The following is a 22962-nucleotide window of genomic DNA, read 5'->3' on the forward strand; positions in this document are numbered from 1 at the left end:
TTTTGTGCATACAGTTGCATACTTGCATATACTGTAGTGAACCACACACATGAATGGGAGAGGAGGGGAAGAAGAGGATGCATCCTGAAGACAGAGGTCGAGAAGCTTGCGGAGGTGGGAAGATCGGGTACAAGGTGAGAATCTCTATAAACCCATGTTCGCCGTCGTCTTGGCAGGCCTTGCCCCTCACTGCTCCATCACCAGAGCCTCCATCTTCCTAGATCCCGCTGTTCTGTGACGAACATATCCCTTGCCGCCGAACGCTCCAGTTTGTGGTACACTCACAATTCCAAACGATAGGGTACATGTTTTGGATATATAATTCAGATCTCTGTGTTCTATCAATCTTACTAAGACGTTTTGTATCCTTACAGGATAACACAATTGCAAGTAAGAGTTGAAGGAAACCATGTTCCAGCAGATAAAAGTCCACATAAGCTGGACTGATGTTGTTATTCCGATCTTGGTTTTGTTTCTGCAGGCTTGACGGATTAACTCCTTGGTGTACATATAGGCAAGGGACGTAGTTAGTTGTCTTCCAAATTCTGACGGTTACTCTGGGTTTCAAGGCCTGTTCAGTGTGGCATATGGTGCTCCTAAGTCATGCAATGGATGCACATGTATCATTCTGTACTGGGTACGTTCTTGGCATCTGGTTGTGCTTTTGCTCTATGGTAAATGAAAGGCCAAAGAATGAAAGAAAACTTTTGTCTAGCTCTTTGTCTTCTATCATGTGATTCTGCTATTGAGGCATGATTATGATCATATGTTCTTGATTCCTTCGAACACCATTTTGTTGAATGATTCTGCACAAATGTGACGCCATATATGTTAAATATGTGCATTCTTTTAGGTAATATCCAAATGAAACTGACAAAAGTACCAGAGTATTTTATGTCTTTGGTAAATAGAAGTACCGTGCCAAAAGACGTTTTGTCTTACTAAGATTGTTGAAGGAAAAAAAACATCTTCTGATTTCTTGAAACTATCATTTAGTATATAAAAGTTACATAATAATATTAGTAATGTTCAGTGATAATCTTCATAATGAGTTATGTACTGTCTTGGGGTATTCTGAAATAATAATAATATCAGTTATATTGTAGGATGTTTTCTAATAGCAATTGTTGTACGTACATTATCGCTGAAAGATTCTAAGATAGTTAATATTTTCTTTTGATAGATAATATTTTGTAGTTAGATAATATTTCATTGATATTTTCAAACTTTTGTCCGTTTTGCAGATTGCGGAGATTTTAAAATTAATTATTTGATGGATTGGCTTTTGAGACTTTTTTTCCATATCATCTTCTAGATAGCCAAACTGAATCGCTCCGTAGACTAGCGGATCCAATAAATTGGTGCACTGGATGCTAATTTCCAAGGCAACACCAATATGAGCATAAGGGCATCTCCAGCCGCGTCCCCAGGAAGGCCTCCCCACGCGATTTTTTCGCGCCGGCGTCAAAAAAACGGCCCAGTCGCACCCCCAGGAGCCCAATTTTCGCCGGCTTGGGCTGAAAACAGCGCCGGCGGACCCAGGCCGAACCCGGTGTGCTGGGGGCGCCCGGGGGCGCCGGGGCGAGCTGTTTTGGCGCGAAAATGACGCGGGCCAGCCGCGTCAGCGACTCGGTGCCTCGTCTTCCCTCAACGGCCTCGGTTCCCGCGGGGAATCAATGGCAAGGCTGCCGCCGGTCAGCCTTGCCATTGATTCCTCACGGGCGGCGCGTCACGGGACGGCGCGCCGACGCCCCCCCTCCCTCACACGCGTACACACGGGCGCGGCCCGGCTATAAAAGCCGGCGGCCTCCACTCGCCTGTGCCCACACCAGCCCCGCACCTCGCCGCCGTTCAGCCCCTTCCTCTCCCTACTTCTCCCGAGCGCCGCCGCCCAGCCCCTCCCTCTACCTCTCCCGAGCCCGCCCAGCCCCGCCGTCGCCATGGCAGAACGCTTCCCCGGAGACGAGGCGGCGGCCAACGGCTTCGGTCGCCGTCATCTCCGCGAACAGGAGTCCTGGCTCCTGTTCCAGGCGAACATCCAGGCGCCGCCGGACATGCGCGCCGGGCCAACGGAATGGAGACTCAGCGCCGGGGGAGTGCCCATTCCCCCGTTGCCCGACGCCGTGGCAAAGCCGAAGTACTTCGCCGAGGAGGTCGAGATCGTGCGCGCGTCCCTCACCGACGCCGAACTCTCCCTCCCCCAGTACGCCGCCGACAACCACGCGGCCTGGGCGGCGTATTTCGAGCGCCGCCAGCAGCAGCGCTTGGCGTCCACCAACGAAGCGCCGGTGGTCGGCGGCCGGTAGAACAACGAGGGGCGCCACCTCTGGTGGGGCGTCCCCGGCCGCACACTCGAGGGCGTGCTCACGTACCTCGAGGGCGGCAACGACCCGCCGTTGGCGTACCCCCCGGCGAGGGTGGCCGCCCCGGCGCAGCACCGACGCGCCGGGCCATGGGCGCCAAGGAGGTTCGGCGCCTCCTCTTCTTCCTCCTCATCACGCTCTTCTTCACACTCCTCCGGCTCTCCGGCGCTGCTCGGCGTCAAGGCCGAGCCCGTGGCGGAGACGCCGCTCGGCCGGCGCACTCGCAGCGCCGGCATCGTCATCAACGAGGGCGGCCGGCGCGCCTCCTCCTCGTCGGTTCCTCCGCGCTTCGTCAAGCCAAAGACGGAGCCGGGGCTGGCGCCGGCGAAGACGGAGCCGGGGATGGCGCCGGTGAAGGTGGAATTCGACGACGACGACGCGGCCCTCGAATGGGCGCGCCAGGACTCCATTGCGATGGAGAGGGCGCGCTGCGAGAAGGAGAAGGAGCGCCAGTGCGCCGCCCTACGCCGCTTCGAGGAGCGCCGACGCGGCCGCGAGGAAGGCGGGGTCGTCGTCTTATGCGACAGCGACGACGACGACGACGCGCCGCCGCCTGTTCGCCATGGCGATGCCGGGCAGGGGTCCAGCAGGGGCACCCGCGTCAAGGAGGAGAAGGGCGACGACGACGATGGCAGCGACGGCGGCGATGACTTCAGCCCCTTTCTTTTTTTTAGATTAGGTTAATGTAATGTTTGGCCGAATTTCACTGAAATTTGCCATGTTTGGCCGAAATTTAACTAGTTTTTATCATAACTTCGCCGAACGGTTTTTTTTAATACGCGCATGGGGGCGGCCCTGGGGGCCGACGGCTGAGGGCGAGGCTATTTTTTGCGCCGGCTCACCCCCAGGCGGCGCTTTTAGATGCCCCCTGGGGGGCCAACGGCTGGAGATGCCCTAAGGACCATCAAACGTATCACGTATGATTTGTTCAAGGAATACTAGACTATCCTCCCCGCAGAAAGGACTATCAGAGGTTTCATGTTGCATTGCTTCTAGACGGCAAGTCCGACCAATTGTTGAGATTTATGTGAATAACCATTCTGGTAAGAAGTTCATGCAGAGTGTGACAAAAGGGTTGGGTCAAAATAAAGTACATGTATTACTAAAATCCATCCATCTCATCTCATGCATGCATAACCAGGCCGATGGTAATTTGTCTACTACTCTACTTACTGCAGTTTCACGATAATTTGTCTACTACTCTACTTAAGCTTGAGGGTGAAGTAGATGATAAGTTGCATTATTAACCAAGTTTATCTTGGTCATAAGCCTGAGATTTGCATACACCATAGAAGCCGTAGAAATCTTTGAGATGATCAGTCCATGGCTTACATTGCTGGTGCAGGAGGGCGAGGCAGTGGCAAAGGTACTCAGTGTGTTTAGATCTTGAACCAGTTTGGGCTTGCCCATCTGAGTGCTGGCGATCTTCTTTGCGAAGAAGTCAAATCCGAGCAAGGGTAACAATCTGCTCTCAGTTTCTGTATAGATATCTTTCTAATGTCAGCCTGTTTCAGGTAGTACAATGATCAAGAAACTCATGCATGAAGGAAATGTTGCGCCTTTTGAGATCGTCATCAGGCTACTACTATACCACAATACCCACCACTATGTTCGGCTATTCCATTTTGCCACAGGAATTTTCAACTAATGCAGTTGATGCGTTACTATATTGATAACTGAGCTTGCATAGCAACACTTCAGACCAATCCATGAAATTGTTCTCTTATCCCTATCATCCATTTTATTGTCTTACTAATTAATGTTGCAATTAATTAATATTACAATACATAACATCCTCTCCATGTTTTAGATGGTTGGATGGACCGGTCTTGTTTTTCTTTGGTGTTTGCTTGACTATAGGCCTTGCAAACATAGTGGGGGTTCAACAAAGGCATGCATACTTACATTTTGGAGCAGTGAGCTAAGTCAGATTAGCTTGGATTTTCAGTCAGAAAGTTTTTTCCCTTATATCTGCAACCACATAATACAACCATCTACTATTTTTTTTTATTTCAACCCTCATTTAAGCATATCGCATTCCCCTTCCCTTTTATTTATTTACTATTAAGAGCTCTGCTTTAGCATTCTATGCCATATTGGTATCATCTCTATATAACATGCCTTTATAGAAACAGAAGTTGCGTGTGCAATGTTGAAGCTTGTTAAGATATTATTATTGCAGACTTGGCTTATCACCTATTAAATCTGACACTTTTTATTGAGGGCATTTATATTAGAGATGCTAAAAAAAGGTCTGGGATTTTGCTGAAAATGCTGCTCAAAACCTCGTATCAACAATTTATCATCCCTGAAGTCCATATTACACAGAGGCCCAAATTTACACGCAACAGTGTTACCATCTACTATCAAAGAACATCAGCTTGTGATATCCCATTTTCATATGATATTTTGCCTTATACACCGTATAGGTTGACTTTGATTGGAGTAACACAATGGCGGAAAACAACTTACTAAGTCTTCCTAGATAATTTCACACTTTCTCATACACTAAGGTGGCGTTTGGTTCGAGGGCGACGAGGGATTGGCTGGGGATACCCTCAGCCACGTGGTTGGGGATATCCTTGATTCTTGTTTGGTTGTAAGGATTAGAGATTGATGTGATGGCCATCTCTTTTTGTTTGGTTGGATGGATATGATGTAGATGGGTTATATTGAAAATCTTTTTCCATTAAACTAAATGAGGAGATTAAATGCACATAATCAATATTTTCCCAAACTAATTAATTACAACATTGGTACATCTGAAATTGATACACAATGCATGTACAGTTACGTGTATACGATCACACTGAGATCCCTTGAAATCGTTGCCTTCCGATGAAGTACACACATCAGAGCGGGACAACATCTTGCAGATCTTGCCTCGATAAAAAACACTCACGCACACGGCACAAGTCAACGCAAAGGTGCATCTACCAACATGTGCACGCATCCATCAGGCATGATCAACACGCCTACTCATTTTCCTTGCTCTGGGTCATCGTAAAGCGTCTCTAGCAGTGAGAGATGAAGTCAATGGGAACAAATATAACAAAGAGGGGAGAGGGACTGCCTATCATGCCCTCACATCGCTGGCCTCAAGCACGACCTGGCTTGCCCCACCGCCGCCCCATGGTTGGGTCTGTTGCCCAACGCGCCCTAGTCGGCCTCACGTTTCGCCACCCCGAGCCCCCGATCCAAAATCGCCGCTACAGCCGTTGCTATTCATGTTTTAGAGAAACCGTGACTTGGAGGATTGGGGATATTTTCTGTTCGCTCGGGGAGTTTGAGAGGAGAAAAAAAGTTTCGCGGACGTAACAGAGGGCAGCACGCGCGGGTGGCTGGCCTCATCCGCCAGATTTTCACGGCTCGCGGCAACTAACTTTTGAAGGAATATTCGGAGGTATCTGGTTATCCTCGTCCCCTCCCATTCTCAAACCAAACGAGTGGAATCCCTAGGTTGGCTCTCCCCAGCCCATCCAAGGATAGCCAGTGAACAAAACGCCACCTAAAGAGTATACTCTCTGCATCTCTTGTAGCATGGTGGCCTAGAGCTAGAGGTCCTTGAGCCTAAAATAAAATGGCATGCAGGAACAACGGCCTAGAGCTAGAGGAATGTTCAGGACTGAGGGGTACCCTATCCCACCTGCACGTTAGATTAGGTCGACGACCCGTGAGGGACAACGGCCTTAATTTCATATGTAATATGTGTTTTTTGAGCTATGGATATTAGATGGGGAAGGGTTGAAATATTTTATGCACCCATGGTTCCTAAATGGTATGAAATATGTGTTTTTTTGCAGTAGTTCCTAAATGGTCACCTCCAAGTGCCTTTTCATATGTAATAATTTGCCATGCAATTGCATAATGTAATCAAGTCAATGGTTGTAGTATCTTGGAAACATTTGTTTTGGGGGAACAAAATCCTCATGTGTTGTCTTCAATTAATGGACAATAACAATGGGATGCTTCATGAGACGATCGGTCTTAAGCTTAAAAAGGCATCAAGTGCTATCTGTTAATTACAATGCAGTGTACGATAAAGAGTTGTATATTTTTTTTACCACTTTTTTTTACTTTGTGCATCAGATCTGATAGTACAAGTCGCCGAATTACATTTTTATTGAAATTATTGCAAGTGGAGTGGATTTCAACTATTTTTCATTTGTTTCTGATGTTAAATTTGACATGCATTGTGTTTATATATGCAACAAGTATAAATTTTAAAAAGTCCGTGACAACGCACGGGCAGTCTACTAGTACCAACTAAATAACCGATTAACTAATTATTTACTAGAATTAACATCCGTGCGTTGCAACGGGGCCATATTAACTTTAAGAGTTTAATATCAGTTATGTTAATATTATATTTAATATTCTCATACATATCAAGTGACATTTGTCGACATTTTTTACCATCAAATTCTCACACACACACTCTCTCCCTCCATCTTCCTCACTCTCTCTCCCCCTCTCCCTCCCCCTCTCTCTCTCTCTAACACACACAAGGCGGAAGAGGAGGCCCGCTACGAGGCGGCAATGGCGCAGGCCCTTGCCCTTTCCGCGGCGGGCGACAGCATGGTGCCGCCGTTGGCCCCGCCGTCCCCCATCAAGCCGGAGCTGCAGCCGGAGCCCGAGCCCATCGTGTGCTTCTCCTGGAATGGAGTGGTGCGCGAGTGGGTGTCCGCGTCACCGGTTTGGCTGGGGGCGACGCCGGCGCAGGAGCAGACCTACCTCGAGATGTGGCGCCAGCGCCGGCTGGCAGAGGAGCGCCGTCAAGGCGAGTACGAGGAGATGCTCGAGCGCAACCTCGAGGAGGAGGCGCGCCAGGCCGCGGCTGCACATGCGGCCACACAGCCCCCCGCCCCGGCACTGCCTGCGCCAGCACATCCCGACATGGCGGCGCTCTGGAACACGGCGGTTCGCCTGGGCCGAGCCGGCGCCGACGCTCATCGACCTCACGGACCTCGAGGACGACGACGACGCCGCCTAAGGCAGCGCGCCGCCTCGTAGTTTAGGCTGTTTTTATTTTTTTTAATGCAAATGTGGACGCGTGGACTCTCACCGGCCTTCGTGGCCGGCTTTAATGGTTAATTAATGTTGTTTCTCTTTTTTTAAATATGCATGTGTTCATTCTTTTGGCGCCGTCAAAATGGGTCTCAGGCCAACGTTAGACGCAGGCGCCGATCCAAATGCGGAAGCAAGTATCTATGTCCGTCTGACCGATCCAAACGGACAAAAAGCGGACGAAATCACCGGTTCATTTGGATCGGCCGTTAGCTCTAAAATGTCAGCTTCTTTCCTTCTTGGTACTGCCGCGGTCAACTTTTCACGTACCGGTGTAACGTGAATATTTCTTGAACGAGTAACAATACTCTTGGCATAGATGTTCACATCAGGGTGCCAGGTTGATGTGCCCGTGGTGAACGTTTTTAGATAGCGTGCAACGCAAGTTTGGGAGTGGCCGTCCCCGTAACCGCTCCCCGTCGTTACCGACTTGCAAATTCCCCAATCCCACCAAAAAACCTTAGGTAATTACATCGACCCCCCAGCCCCCTTCCCCACCGTGTTTCAATTTGGCTTCCCGCTGCCCGTGTTTCCTTCCCGATGGAGAAATCCTCAGGACTCGGCGGCGTCTCCTCCGCCCCCGCCACCGCACGCCGGCAGCCGACCCCCTCCGCCTCCGCCACCGCCACCGCACGCCGGCCGCCGACCCCCTCCGCCTCCGCCACCGCCACCGCCACCGCGCGCCGGCCGCCGGCCCCCTCCGCCCCCGCCCCCGCGCGCCTGCCTCCGTCCCCACCTCCGCGCGCCTGGGCGTCGTCCTCGACGGCCGCCGCGGGCCCCTTCCCCGCCGACTTGAAGGGCGAGACCGTCCGCTTTCGCTGCCGGTCGCAGGCCTACAACGCGGCCGTCCACGCGGTGCGCGAGGAGGTCAGCTACTCGACCGTGCATCTCAAAATCACTGAGAAGACCCCGAGGCGCCGCTTCTCGGCTGGTGAGCCCGCCACGCTGCAGGCCGCCGACGGCGCGCGCTGGGCCGGGAAGGTCGCCGATCCCGACGGCGAAGGTTGCGCTCTGATGCTCAACTCGCTGTACAGCTGGGTATTCGTTGATGTACCTTCAGGTTCGAACCACCTCCTCTCTTCCGGTACCCAACCGTGGTCTGTACGTAGTCGCAGCGCTGGGTGTGGCCGTGTCGTTGGTTGATTGAGGCGAGGGATTCGTCGGAGATAGGTTGTATCCTAGAGTATATTACAGGAATTGAGGAAGAGCAATTATCCTTGCACAAGCAGAGGAAGGATAGGAGGAACAGAGTAGGTGCCGCCTGATCCACTGGATGCTGCGAGGGTTTCATTGGGGAATGGGGATAGGTTGTATGTTAGAGTATAGGAATTCGTTGGTTGTATGTGAGTATAGGGATTCGTTGGTTGTATGTTAGCGATTACAACCAGTTAGAGGAACTTGCAGAAGGGAAGGGTAAGAGGAATAGAGGACAGTGTATAAATGGATTGACATGAAGCAGGCTGGGTGTGTGTGGCTAATACTGAGGACTTTGAGAAATTGGAGAATTCTCTTCAAAGGGGATGCTCTGTCCAGGGTAGAGGAGCTATGCATGAGGATCTCATGCATTCTCAAAACCCCCTTCCAGATCACAGTGGGGTGATAGCAGCTTATGACAACACTGAAGGTGTTTTCAGTCAGGGGTTATGCACCAAACTGAGCCTGGGAGGTGTAGGATTGACTGGTGGCTGCTGGGGAGCCCCTACCTCACCGCCAAGGATCCGTGGGAAGTGGATCACCAAGCAGAGTGCATCCAGTCCAGTCACGCCGTTAGAGTTGCCTTGCTCACCTAGCACCCCTCTACTGAATAAGCTCAGAGGATCTGCAGCAATGCAACCCACATTAGATGAGGAGCTGGGGGTCACGTCTGACCTGAAGATGGTGCTGGTCATTTGACAGCTTCTAAATTCTTAGTGTTAAGATGTAATAGAATCTAGTTGGTAGACTTCGCTGGAGGTTAGTTGTGCACCAATAAGATGCCCAAGCAGCGTAAATTATCCCTCTTGAATTCCAAACACTCCGCACTTTCCTTGTACTGGGATTCTTTCTGTTCAATACTGTTATTGTCTTTTGTTTGGTTCGAAGGCAGCGCCTCAGTTCCTTTCTCCACTGAATATTAATCACAAAAACTACTGGTTTATTGTAGGGGATCTAACTGGGATGGGAAATTGTTCCTTTCCGAACGTATATCCTTTTCATCATCAGCTAAATCAATCTCTATCTGGTTTATGTAGGTGAGCCTACTGGCATGGAGACTGATTCTTTTTTCAATGTATATCCTTTCTACCGTCAGCTACGTCAAATTCTTGCTGTTGAAAGGAGCGACTGGAAGGTATGTATATCATAACATGTTATGCTATGTTTGATGATCTGGTGTGTAGCATGGTAATCAGTTTTATCACGCTTTGGTTGTAAACAGGTTGCGACCTGCAAGGACAATAACACCACATTCAAACTCAAAGTTGGACTTATTGGTGAGTATTAATGCTTAGTTAAAAACTTAAAATGAGACATGTTGCTGCACTTGCATAACATTTTCTAACTTGCTTCTGTTTTCAAGGCTTTGGATCCATCGGAAGGCAAGTAGCCGAGGCTTTATTTGAGATAAAAGAGGCCGACCTGATAGCAATATGTGATAGCTCGACAGTTGCTGAAATGGTAAGAGAAACTTGAAAACCTAACTGCATTATTAAGTTCTTTCGTCGCCTCTGGCCCTACTTGGTATTTTTTGCTGGAACGGCTGGGCCCGGTTCGGTGGGGGCTGGGGCTGGGGCTGGAGGTCCTCTTGTGTTTAGATCTGATAGATTAGTTAGTCTTTTCCTTCTAGCATTCTTGTTTGTTCCCACAGATCCACCGCTGGCTAGGAATTATGCAAAATCTTGATGTATATACCATCCATTTCATGAATCATTCAGCATGCAGTAGTTCAAGGGAAAATAGGTGGACATCTCAATTAAAATGAAAGAAAACAAAACAGATAATCTACAAGTGTAAAATTAACTCCTGCACAAGCACCAACAAATGATCGTTGATTGTGGAATCCATCATTTATCATAAACATTATTTAATGCAAATCAGTGAAACTGAAGTTCAGCAAGTAATTATATTTGTGCAGGCTATTGCTTGGAAGAGCAGTAAGGTCAGTTTAAGTGTCACTGGTGAAAGTTCACTCATGTTCATGAAGCAAACTACTGAATTTGGTAAAAATGTTGGCGTCCTGGTGTCAGTTCTCAACCCCAGGTAACTGTCTGTTGTACTTGACTGTACTTGTACTTATAACTGGGGTTATTAAATTTGATTGTAACTCTGTTGTACTTCTCTTTTTTGGAACCAGGCAACACGAGGAATCCCCTTGGGGCAACATTCTTGTGAATTATGTTATTGACACACTTAGTCTCTTCTCCGAGGACAAGCACTTTGTGTATTCAGCACACGACCGGGCTGACCCACCCTGTACCGATGGCAGAACTGATACCGATTTGCCAAAGCAGCTGCCAAAGAGCCTACCTGGTACTGTCTACACAATGATGTATGCTGACGAGCGAGTTCCCAGTGGCTTCAACCCCTCAGTGAAATACTTGAAGGTTATGGTCAATTCTGAAGCTGTTAAGAAGGTACAGTATTTCCAATAACTTGTTATTTTCTTTACATACATTTGTTGTTTCCGTGCTTGAGAATTACTGCAAGTTTGTAAATGATTGAACGTCAATTTCTTAAAGATTTACGGATGTGTAACATATAATATTTGTGCAGTCTATTGTTGAAAATTTACCTGAATGGAAAGGTGTCTCCGCAAATATTTGCTTCTATGCTGAAACTAACCCAACAAAGAGGCTATGTGATCCGCTGACGGAGCTTCTTTCCAGGTAAGTTCCTGCAACTGTCTAAGGTGTGTTCTTTTGTGAGCACCCTCCTCTGAAATGGAGATCTCTATATGATAGATATCTCATCCTGCGTTCCTGCAACTGTCATGTGAACCTGGTTACTGTCATGTGAACCTGGTTAGAAATCGATGTCTTTGTTTGAGATTCTGATTTTAGAAGGCCTAGAATCTGAATCCAGTAGCTTTTACAAATACTTGGTGGTTCAGATTTTTATGTCATTATTCTTTTATTTGAAATCTATAGAGCTAAGAACTTACAAAATTTGCATTTACTTTTTCAGCAACGAGGAGCAGGAGGCTGATGAAGAGAACGAACCAGGAGACAGGTTGATATCTGTATTGACCTGTTGCATTCGTATCCTGAAGTCTGTGGCGATCGGAGGCATCTTCTTAATGTTCTAGAGAAGATACCGGGGTGTGGCGATCGGAGGATTGTATTCATAGTCGCCGCTTGCTTTCCTAACAGCTTGACACAGTACAGATGCCAGCACTCCGTTGGCTGTGTGGCGGACGAATGAACGAACGAATGAACAGAAAATATTCTAGGCGGCGGACGTGTGTTCGTGTGATACGAATGACGAACAGAGCTGGATGATCATGTGTAGTACACTGCCATGTATATACAAGTAAAGCTTCAGGTAGTGGATTTGTGAAATTAAGCATGCTGGTCGGTTTGCTGAATGCCCAGCCACGTCGCGAGCCCCGTACGTGCTCGGCATGCTAGCAAGCTGCACGTGCGCGATGGCCGTGGCAACTCAGGGCTTCCCACTTGTGTGTTGTCTTGTGTCCGCAAGTTGAAAGCGGGTAAACGCGGCACAGCCAGCCCTCATAAAACCCACATAATGTTGCATGTAAATGCCGTTGCACGTAACGCATACATACTACTGTAGTGCAACAGATGCGGCCGACGCCATTGATGTGCTCGAATGAAATAGCAGGTCGGGTTATCTTGTACTGCTCGTCCTCCACTTCTCGAGTCCACTACCTCCTGCCGCTTCCATGGCACATGACCGATCGTGATCGATCCAACGAGCGAGAGAGCGAGCAGCTGAGCTCAGGATTCGTACATGGACGTGAAAGCCACTGCTTTTGTTCTACCGTCTTTCGCGCACCATCACCCTTGTTGCTACTCCTTCTGTAAACTAATATAAGAATGTTTAGATCTTAGTGATCTAAACGCTCTTATATTAGTTTACAGAGGGAGTACTATATTGTTGCAGGCTTGCAGCACACGTGCGTCGACAATGGAGGAGTTGATGGCGAGCTTGGCACTTTGTTTTTGCCGTGCTCTATCGAGATATGTGGGATAAGCGGGCTTCCAAGTGGGCCAATCGTCGAGATCATGCTCTAGCCGAGCGTGCTGAGGCTGAAAGGGTATCAGATGAGAAAGCAACAGGCCAAATTCTCTCTGAAGGAACTGAAGCAGCATATGATGTTCTCTCTCAATAAACTGAAGCCGAAAGGATCCAGTCGGTGTCGAGTGAAGCCATATCACCGGGACCATCAGGAATCGATCGATGGTGGATCCTGTAGGTCAGAGAGACATAAAAAAATTTATCTTCAGAGAGACCTCATGTGAAGTCCAGTCGACACACAGCACACGAGTGTCCCACTTACCAAGGGGGCAACTTGTAAGTCAAACGAGTTAGTCTGTCGAGAGAGGCATCCGGTGGGATCACTCGAACTACAGAACCCCGAAAGGGGTGATACACTTTCCTTACCCTCCAAGTTGTCATCCAAATCTCAATGCCCTGGTGTGGCTATAGAACCAAATCTCTCTCTTTTTTTTGAGAAAATTTTCAATCTATTCATCAACTGTCAAGGTGGTACAATGAACACTAGAAGTAAGAATTACATTCAGATTCGTAGGCCACCTAGCGATGACTACAAGCACTGGAGCAAGCCGAAGGCGTGCTGCCGTCATCGCCCCTCTCTCATAGGAGCCAGGCAAACATTATTGTAGTAGATAGTTGGAAAATCGTCGTGCTAAGGCCTTGTAGGACTAGCGCACCAGAATATCAACCGTTGCCGATGAAGAGAAGTCTAGATCGAAAGGATCCAACCTGTAGATACATACATGAACGAAGACCGGATCCAAGCGGATCCACCGTAGACAAACGCCCACCGAGTCTCACGAGATCCGTCGAAGACACACCTCCACACGCCCTTCGACGACACTAGAAACATCGCCGAGATGGGGGCTAGGTGGAAAGGATCTTATTCCATTTTCAAGAAGCCGCCTTCACCTTGTCTTCCCAAGCATGGCACAAACCCTAACAAAACTTCAAAAGGCACCTGATACGTCATCAACGTATCTATAATTTTTGATTGCTCCATGCTATATTATCTACTGTTTTGGACTATATTGGGCTTTATTTTCCACTTTTATATTGTTTTTGGGACTAACCTATTAACCGAAGGCCCAGCCCAGAATTGCTGCTTTTTTGCCTATTTCAGTGTTTCGAAGAAACAGAATATCAAACGGAGTCCAAACAGAAAAATCCTTTTTGGAACGTGATTTTCTTCTCGGATAAGACCCAGGAGACTTGGACCCTACTCCAAGAAGTACCGGAGGCGGTCACGAGGGTAGGGGGCGCCCCCCCCCCTACAGGGCGCGCCCCCTGCCTCGTGGGCCCCTCGGTGCTCCACCGACGTACTCCTTCCTTCTATATATACCCACATACCCCCAAACGATCAGAACAGGAGCCAAAAACCTAATTCCACCGCCGCAACTTTTTGTATCCACGAGATCCCATCTTGGGGCCTGTTCCGGAGCTCCGCCGGAGAGGGCCGTCATCACGGAGGGCTTCTACATCACCATAGCCTCTCCGATGAAGTGTGAGTAGTTTACCTCAGACCTTCGGGTCCATAGTTATTAGCTAGATGGCTTCTTCTCTCTTTTTGGATCTCAATACAATGTTCTCCCCCTCTCTTGTGGAGGTCTATTCGATATAATCTTCTTTTGCGGTGTGTTTGTTGAGACCGATGAATTGTGGGTTTATGATCAAATCTATCTATGAACAATATTTGAATCTTCTCTGAATTCTTTTATGTATGATTGGTTATCTTTACAAGTCTCTTCGAATTATCCGTTTGGTTTGGCCAATTAGATTGGTAGTTCTTGCCATGGGAGAAGTGCTTAGCTTTGGGTTCGATCTTGCGGTGTTCTTTCCCAGTGACAGAAGGGGCAGCAAGACACGTATTGTATCATTGCCATCGAGGATAACAAGATGGGGTTTATTTCATATTGCATGAATTTATCTCTCCACATCATGTCATCTTGCTTAAAGCGTTACTCTGTTTTCAAATTAATACTCTAGATGCATGCTGGATAGCGGTCGATGAGTGGAGTAATAGTTGTAGATGCAGAATCGTTTCGATCTACTTGTCACAGACGTGATGCCTATATACATGATCATGCCTAGATATTCTCATAACTATGCTCAATTCTGTCAATTGCTCAACAGTAATTTGTTCACCCACCGTAGAAAACTTATGCTCTTGAGAGAAGCCACTAGTGAAACCTATGGCCCCCGGGCCTATTCTCATTATATCAATCTCTATCACTTTTACTTTGCTTTGCTTTTTTACTTTGCCTTTTACTTTTCACTTTGCATCTCTATATCAAAAATACCAAAAATATTATCTATCGGATCTCACTTCCATAAGTGACCGTGAAGGGATTGACAACCCCTAATCGCGTTGGTTGCGTTGAGCTCTTTGTGTTGTGTAGGTACGAGGGACTTGCGCGTGGTCTCCTACTGGATTGATACCTTGGTTCTCAAAAACTGAGGGAAAATACTTACGCTACTCTGCTGCATCATCCCTTCCTCTTCGGGGAAAACCAACGCAAGCTCAAGAGGTAGCAAGAAGGATTTCTGGCGCCGTTGCCGGGGAGTCTACGCAAAAAGTCAACATACCAAGTACCCATCACAATCCCTATCTCCTGAAGGAAATATGCCCTAGAGGCAATAATAAAGTTATTATTTATTTCCTTATATCATGATAAAAGTTTATTATTCATGCTAGAATTGTATTAACCGGAAACATAATACATGTGTGAATACATAGACAAACAGAGTGTCACTAGTATGCCTCTACTTGACTAGCTCGTTAATCAAAGATGGTTATGTTTCCTAACCATGGACAAAGAGTTGTTATTTGATTAACAGGATCACATCATTAGTTGAATGATCTGATTGACATGACCCATTCCATTAGCTTAGCACCCGATCGTTTAGTATGTTGCTATTGCTTTCTTCATGACTTATACATGTTCCTATGACTATGAGATTATGCAAACTCCCGTTTACCAGAGGAACACTTTGTGTGCTACCAAATGTCACAACGTAACTGGGTGATTATAAAGGAGCTCTACAGGTGTCTCCAAAGGTACATGTTGGGTTGGCGTATTTCGAGATTAGGATTTGTCACTCCGATTGTCGGAGAGGTATCTCTGGGCCCTCTCGGTAATGCACATCACTTAAGCCTTGCAAGCATTGCGACTAATGAGTTAGTTGCGGGATGATGTATTACAGAACGAGTAAAGAGACTTGCTGGTAATGAGATTGAACTAGGTATAGGATACCGACGATCGAATCTCGGGCAAGTAACATACCGATGACAAAGGGAACAACGTATGTTGTTATGCAGTCTGACCGATAAAGATCTTCGTAGAATATGTAGGAGCCAATATGGGCATCCAGGTCCCGCTGTTGGTTATTGACCGGAGACGTGTCTCGGTCATGTCTACATTGTTCTCGAACCCGTAGGGTCCGCACGCTTAAGGTTACGATGACAGTTATATTATGAGTTTATGCATTTTGATGTACCGAAGGTTGTTCGGAGTCCCGGATGTGATCACGGACATGACGAGGAGTCTCGAAATGGTCGAGACATAAAGATTGATATATTGGAAGCCTATGTTTGGATATCGGAAGTGTTCCGGGTGAAATCGGGATTTTACCGGAGTACCGGGAGGTTACCGGAACCCCCCGGGAGCTATATGGGCCTTAGTGGAAGAAGAGGAGAGGCAGCCAGGGCTGGGCCGCGCGCCCCTCCCCCCTAGTCCGAATAGGACAAGGAGAGAGGGGGCCGGCGCCCTCCTCCTTCTCTCTCTCTCTCTCTTTTTCCACCTCGCGAATCCTATTCCAACTAGGATTGGGGGAGAAGTCCTACTCCCGGAGGGAGTAGGACTCCTCCTGGCGCGCCCTATGATGGCCGGCCGGCCTCCCCCTCTTGAGCCTTTATATACGGAGGTAGGGGCACCCTAGAGAAACACAAGTTGATCCACGTGATCATATTCTTAGCCGTGTGCGGTGCCCCCTTCCACCATAGTCCTCGATAATATTGTAGCGGTGCTTAGGCGAAGCCCTGCGACGGTAGTACATCAAGATCGTCACCACGCCGTCGTGCTGACGGAACTCTTCCCCGACACTTTGCTGGATCGGAGTCCGGGGATCGTCATCGAGCTGAACGTGTGCTAGAACTCGGAGGTGCCGTAGTTTCGGTGCTTGATCGGTCGGGCCGTGGAGACGTACGACTACATCAACCAAACGCTTCCGTTGTCGATCTACAAGGTACGTAGATCATACTCTCCCCTCTCGTTGCTATGCATCATCATGATCTTGCGTGAGCGTAGGAAATTTTTTGAAATTACTACGAAACCCAACATCTCCCGCATTACATTATTTGCCATTTGCCTCTCGTTTTCCTCACCCCCAATTCACCCTTGCCGTTTTATTCGCCCTCTCTTTCTCCTTCCCCTTCTCCTTCTCCATTTGCCTTTTTCTCGCTTGTCTTGTCGTCATGGCTAGTCTTATATCTTCTCCGTTATCTCCCGAGAACGATGTTCTAAATTTTAAACAAAGGGAGGGAGAAAATCTGAAAGATGCTTGGTATAGAATTTGCAATGCTCAAAACAGAGCTACCAGGAAGCAATCTATTTCAGTTCTTCTTCGTAATTTTTATGTGGGTGCTAGTCCTTGGTATAGATATATCCTTGATACCATTACCGGAGGTAATTTCTTGGGTAGCCATACTTTTGATTCTTATAATGCTATGATAGACTTATTTGGCTCACCACCTCTTTTGGTTAATGGAACTATATTAACTTTGGAGCATGTTATGCAAAGGCTTGAAATTATTGAAAACAAAGTTGCTACTATTGAATCAATTGAAAATCTAGATAAAAAGATTCATAATCAAATCACTCAATATGGGTCTAAGGTAGGAATGACTTTGAAAAATATTAAGGAGAAGGAACCCATGGTAGATGAGAAAATAAATCTAGATTCCTCTAGAATCGATAAACTTGAGGGTATCATTACCAATTTGGGAACCGCTTTTTCTTCCGCAAAGAATAATCCTAGTCCTCCCACTAAAATTGCTAAGCTTATGTATGTTCCTAAGAATAAGGGTGAATCATCTAGTAAGGAAACTGCGGATCTTAAATCTATAAGTATTCATCCCGATGTTTTTGATTTCATTAAAGAACCATTTGCTACAAATGAATTTTTTGATCTTGTGCCTAAAAGCTTGATAGTTACTAAAAAGAAAGAGATCTCTAAGAAAGGTAGATGCCTCATTGAAGAATTGCCTTCCAAAGATGGCAATACCTAGATCTATCCTCGCTTTTATGCCTAGCTAGGGGCGTTAAACGATAGCGCTTATTGGGAGGCAACCCAATTTTATTTTTTGTTTTTTTGTGCTTTTCTTCTGTTAGGGAATAAATAACCCATCTACCCTCTGTTTGGATGTGGTTTTGTGTTTTAATCAGTGTTTCTTGGATGATAGTTATTTGATCTTGCTGTAATTTCTAGAAACTTTACGTTCAGTGCCCGAATTACTAAAAATCATCAGAACGTGATAAAATACTGATTCCAATTGCTAATGATCAATAAACAAATTATCTAGGTCATCTAATTTTGGTAGATGTTTTGGAGTTCCAGAAGTTTGCGTTAGTTACAGATTACTACAGACTGTTCTGTTTTTGACAGATTCTGTTTTTCGTGTGTTGTTTGCTTATTTTGATGAATCTATGGTTAGTAAAATAGTTTATAATCCATAGAGAAGTTGGAATATAGTAGGTTTAACACCAAAATAAATAAAGAATGAGTTCATTACAGTACCTTGAAGTGGTCTTTTGTTTCCTTTCTCTAACGGAGCTCACGAGATTTCTATTGAGTTTTGTGTTGTGAAGTTTTCAAGTTTTGGGTGAGTTCTTTTGATGGATTGTGGAACAAGGAGTGGCAAGAGCCTAAGCTTGGGGATGCCCATGGCACCCCCAAGATAATCCAAGGACGCCAAAAAGTGAAAGCTTGGGGATGCCCCGGAAGGCATCCCCTCTTTCGTCCACTTCCATCGGTAATTTACTTGGAGCTATATTTTTATTCACCAACATGATATGTGTTTTGCTTGGAGCGTCTTGTATTATTTATGTATTTGTTTGTTAGTATGCCACAATCATCCTTGCTGTACACACCTTTTGAGAGAGCCATACTTGAATTGAAATTTGATAGAATACTCTATGTGCTTCACTTAAATCTTTTGAGCTATGTAGTTTTGCTCTATGTGCTTCACTTATATCTTTTGAGCGTTGAAATTTTGCTCTATGTGCTTCACTTAGATCTTTTAGAGCACGGTGGTGGTTTGTTTTAAAGAAACTATTGATCTCTCATGCTTCACTTAAATTATTTTGAGGGTCTTAATAGCATGATAATTTGCTTAATATAAATATGCTTGGTGTTCAAGATATGTGAAATTTTCTTTTGAGTGCGTTGAATACTAAGAGAAGATTGAAGCATGATAATTGTTTTGAGATATGGAGGTGATAATATTAGAGTTATGCTAGTTTAGTAGTTGTGAATTTAAAGAATACTTGTGTTAAAGTTTGTGATTCCCGTAGCATGCACGTATGGTGAACCGTTATGTGATGAAGTCGGAGCATAATTTATTTATTGATTGTCTTCCTTATGAGTGGCGGTCGGGGACGAGCGATGGTTTTTTCCTACCAATCTATCCCCCTAGGAGCATGCGTGTAATACTTTGGTTTGATAACTTCTAGATTTTTGCAATAAGTATATGAGTTCTTTGTGACTAATGTTGAGTCCATGGATTATACGCACTTTTTCCCATCCTTCCACCATTGCTAGCCTCTCTAATACCGCCCACCTTTCGCCGGTATCATACACCCACCATATACCTTCCTCAAAACAACCACCATACCTACCTATCATGGCATTTCCATAGCCATTCCGAGATATATTGCCATGCAACTTTCCACCGTTCCGTTTATTATGACACACTCCATCATTGTCATATTGCTAGCATGATCATGTAGTTGACATAGTATTTGTGGCAAAGCCACCATTCATAATTCTTTCATACATGTCACTCTTGATTCATTGCATATCCCGGTACACCGCCGGCATTCATATAGAGTCATATTTGTTCTAAGTATCTAGTTGTAATTGTTGAGTTGTAAGAAAAATAAAAGTGTGATGATCACCATTTTCTAGAGCATTGTCCCAAGTGAGGAAAGGATGATGGAGACTATGATTCCCCCATAAGTCGGGATGAGACTCCGGACAAAAAAAAAGAGGCCATAAAAAAAAGAGAAAAGGCCCAAATAAAAAAATAAGAGAAAAAGAGAGAAGGGACAATGTTACTATCCTTTTACCACACTTGTGCTTCAAAGTAGCACCATGATCTTCATGATAGAGAGTCTCTCGTTATGTCACTTTCATATACTAGTGGGAATTTTTCATTATAGAACTTGGCTTGTATATTCCAATGATGGGCTTCCTCAAATTGCCCTAGGTCTTCGTGAGCAAGCGAGTTGGATGCACACCCACTTAGTTTCTTTTGATGAGCTTTCATATACTTATAGCTCTAGTGCATCCGTTGCATGGCAATCCCTACTCACTCACATTGATATCTATTGATGGGCATCTCCATAGCCCGTTGATATGCCTAGTTGATGTGAGACTATCTTTCCCTCCTTTTGTCTTCTCCACAACCACCCTTCTATTCCACATAGTGCTATGTCCATGGCTCACGCTCATGTATTGCATGAAGATTGAAAAAGTTTTGAAAAAGTTAGAGTATGAAACAATTGCTTGGCTTGTCATCGGGGTTGTGCATGATTTAAATACTTTGTGTGGTGAAGATAGAGCATAGCCAGACTATATGATTTTGTAGGGATAACTTTCTTTGGCCATGTTATTTTGAGAAGACATAATTACTTTATTAGTATGCTTGAAGTGTTATTATTCTTTATGTCAATATGAACTTTTGTCTTGAATCTTTCTAATATGAATATCCATACCACAATTAAGAAATTTTGCATTGAAATTATGCCAAGTAGCACTCCGCATCAAAAATTCTCTTTTTATCATTTACCTACTCGAGGACAAGCAGGAATTAAGCTTGGGGATGCCTGATACGTCTCCAATGTATCTATAATTTTTGATTGCTCCATGCTATATTATCTACTGTTTTGGACTATATTGGGCTTTATTTTCCACTTTTATATTATTTTTGGGACTAACCTATTAACCAGAGGCCCAGCCCAGAATTGATGTTTTTTTGCCTATTTCAGTGTTTCGAAGAAACAGAATGTCAAACGGAGTCCAAACAGAAAAATCCTTTTTGGAACGTGATTTTCTTCTCGGATAAGACCCAGGAGACTTGGACCCTACTCCAAGAAGTACCGGAGGCGGTCACGAGGGTAGGGGGCGCCCCCCCCCCACAGGGTGCGCCCCCTGCCTCGTGGGCCCCTCGGTGCTCCACCGACGTACTCCTTCCTCCTATATATACCCACATACCCCCAAACGATCAAAACATGAGCCAAAAACCTAATTCCACCGCCGCAACTTTTTGTATCCACGAGATCACATCTTGGGGCCTGTTCCGGAGCTCCGCCGGAGAGGGCCGTCATCACGGAGGGCTTCTACATCACCATAGCCTCTCCGATGAAGTGTGAGTAGTTTACCTCAGACCTTCGGGTCCATAGTTATTAGCTAGATGGCTTCTTCTCTCTTTTTGGATCTCAATACAATGTTCTCCCCCTATCTTGTGGAGATCTATTCGATGTAATCTTCTTTTGCGGTGTGTTTGTTGAGACCGATGAATTGTGGGTTTATGATCAAGTCTATCTATGAACAATATTTGAATCTTCTCTGAATTCTTTTATGTATGATTGGTTATATTTGCAAGTATCTTCGAATTATCCGTTTGGTTTGGCCAACTAGATTGGTAGTTCTTGCCATGGGAGAAGTGCTTAGCTTTGGGTTTGATCTTGGGGTGTTCTTTCCCAGTGACAGAAGGGGCAGCAAGACACGTATTGTATCGTTGCCATCGAGGATAACAAGATGGGGTTTATTTCATATTGCATGAATTTATCTCTCTACATCATGTCATCTTGCTTAAAGCGTTACTCTGTTTTCAACTTAATACTCTAGATGCATGCTGGATAGCGGTCGATGAGTGGAGTAATAGTAGTAGATGCAGAATCGTTTCGATCTACTTGTCACGGACGTGATGCCTATATACATGATCATGCCTAGATATTCTCATAACTATGCTCAATTCCGTCAATTGCTCAACAGTAATTTGTTCACCCACCATAGAAAACTTATGCTCTTGAGAGAAGCCACTAGTGAAACCTATGGCCCCCGGGTCTATTATCATTATATCAATCTCCATAACTTTTACTTTGCTTTGCTTTTTTACTTTGCCTTTTACTTTTCACTTTGCATCTCTATATCAAAAATACCAAAAATATTATCTATCGGATCTCACTTCCGTAAGTGACCGTGAAGGGATTGACAACCCCTAATCGCGTTGGTTGCGTTGAGCTCTTTGTGTTGTGTAGGTACGAGGGACTTGCGCGTGGTCTCCTACTGGATTGATACCTTGGTTGTCAAAAACTGAGGGAAAATACTTACGCTACTCTGCTGCATCATCCCTTCCTCTTCGGGGAAAACCAACGCAAGCTCAAGAGGCAGCAACACCTAAAAAAGGAGCCCTCCCGTCGGCAAAAGGCCGAGATCCATCGTGCCCCCATGATCCAAGTGTTGAGGAACATAGTAATTTCAAAAAATTTCCTACGCACACGCAAGATCATGGTGATGCATAGCAACGAGGGGGGAGAGTGTTGTCTACATACCCTCGTAGACCGATAGTGGAAGCGTTATGACAACGCGGTTGATGTAGTCGTACGTCTTCCCGGCCCGACCGATCAAGCACCGAAACTACGGCACCTTCGAGTTTTAGCACACGTTCAGCTCGATGACGATCCCCGGACTCCGATCCAGCAAAGTGTCAGGGAAGAGTTCCGTCAGCACGACGGCGTGGTGACGATCTTGATGTTCTACTGTCGCAGGGCTTCGCCTAAGCACCGCTACAATATTATCGAGGAGTATGGTGGAGGGGGGCACCGCACATGGCTAAGAAAACGATCACGAGGATCAACTTGTGTGTCTAGAGGTGCCCCCTGCCCCCGTATATAAAGGCTCAAGGGGGGGTGCGGCCGACCCTAGGAGGAGGCGCGCCAGAGGAGTCCTACTCCTACCGGGAGTAGGACTCCCCCCTTTCCCTAGTTGGATAGGACTTGGGGGGAAGGTGGAGAGGGAAGAAAGGAAAGGGGGG

The 22962-nt window shown here is 46.1% G+C and overlaps 1 protein-coding gene across 1 annotated transcript; it reads left to right on the forward strand.

Moving 5' to 3' along the window:
• Positions 1 to 7931: 7931 nt before the first annotated feature.
• LOC125556094 (uncharacterized) lies at positions 7932 to 11969 on the forward strand. Its single transcript, XM_048718889.2, has 8 exons — positions 7932 to 8490; positions 9662 to 9759; positions 9847 to 9901; positions 9988 to 10085; positions 10543 to 10667; positions 10762 to 11041; positions 11181 to 11293; positions 11592 to 11969. Exons 1-8 carry the CDS (start codon positions 7971 to 7973, stop codon positions 11710 to 11712), a joined length of 1410 nt encoding a protein of 469 aa, XP_048574846.1. The 5' UTR covers positions 7932 to 7970; the 3' UTR covers positions 11713 to 11969.
• The last annotated feature ends 10993 nt before the right edge of the window (positions 11970 to 22962 follow it).

This window comes from Triticum urartu, chromosome 5A (genome assembly GCF_056163025.1).
Source record: "Triticum urartu cultivar PI428250 chromosome 5A, HENAU_Tu73, whole genome shotgun sequence".
Taxonomy (NCBI): Eukaryota; Viridiplantae; Streptophyta; class Magnoliopsida; order Poales; family Poaceae; genus Triticum; species Triticum urartu.

Bases quoted from the DNA above. Each gene is read 5' to 3' on its own strand.
- LOC125556094 (XM_048718889.2), top strand. From the start codon at position 7,971: ATGGAGAAATCCTCAGGACTCGGCGGCGTCTCCTCCGCCCCCGCCACC. The intron at 9,760-9,846 runs GTATGTATATCA...GGTTGTAAACAG, and splicing joins TTGAAAGGAGCGACTGGAAG to GTTGCGACCTGCAAGGACAA. The intron at 10,668-10,761 runs GTAACTGTCTGT...TTTTGGAACCAG, and splicing joins GTGTCAGTTCTCAACCCCAG to GCAACACGAGGAATCCCCTT.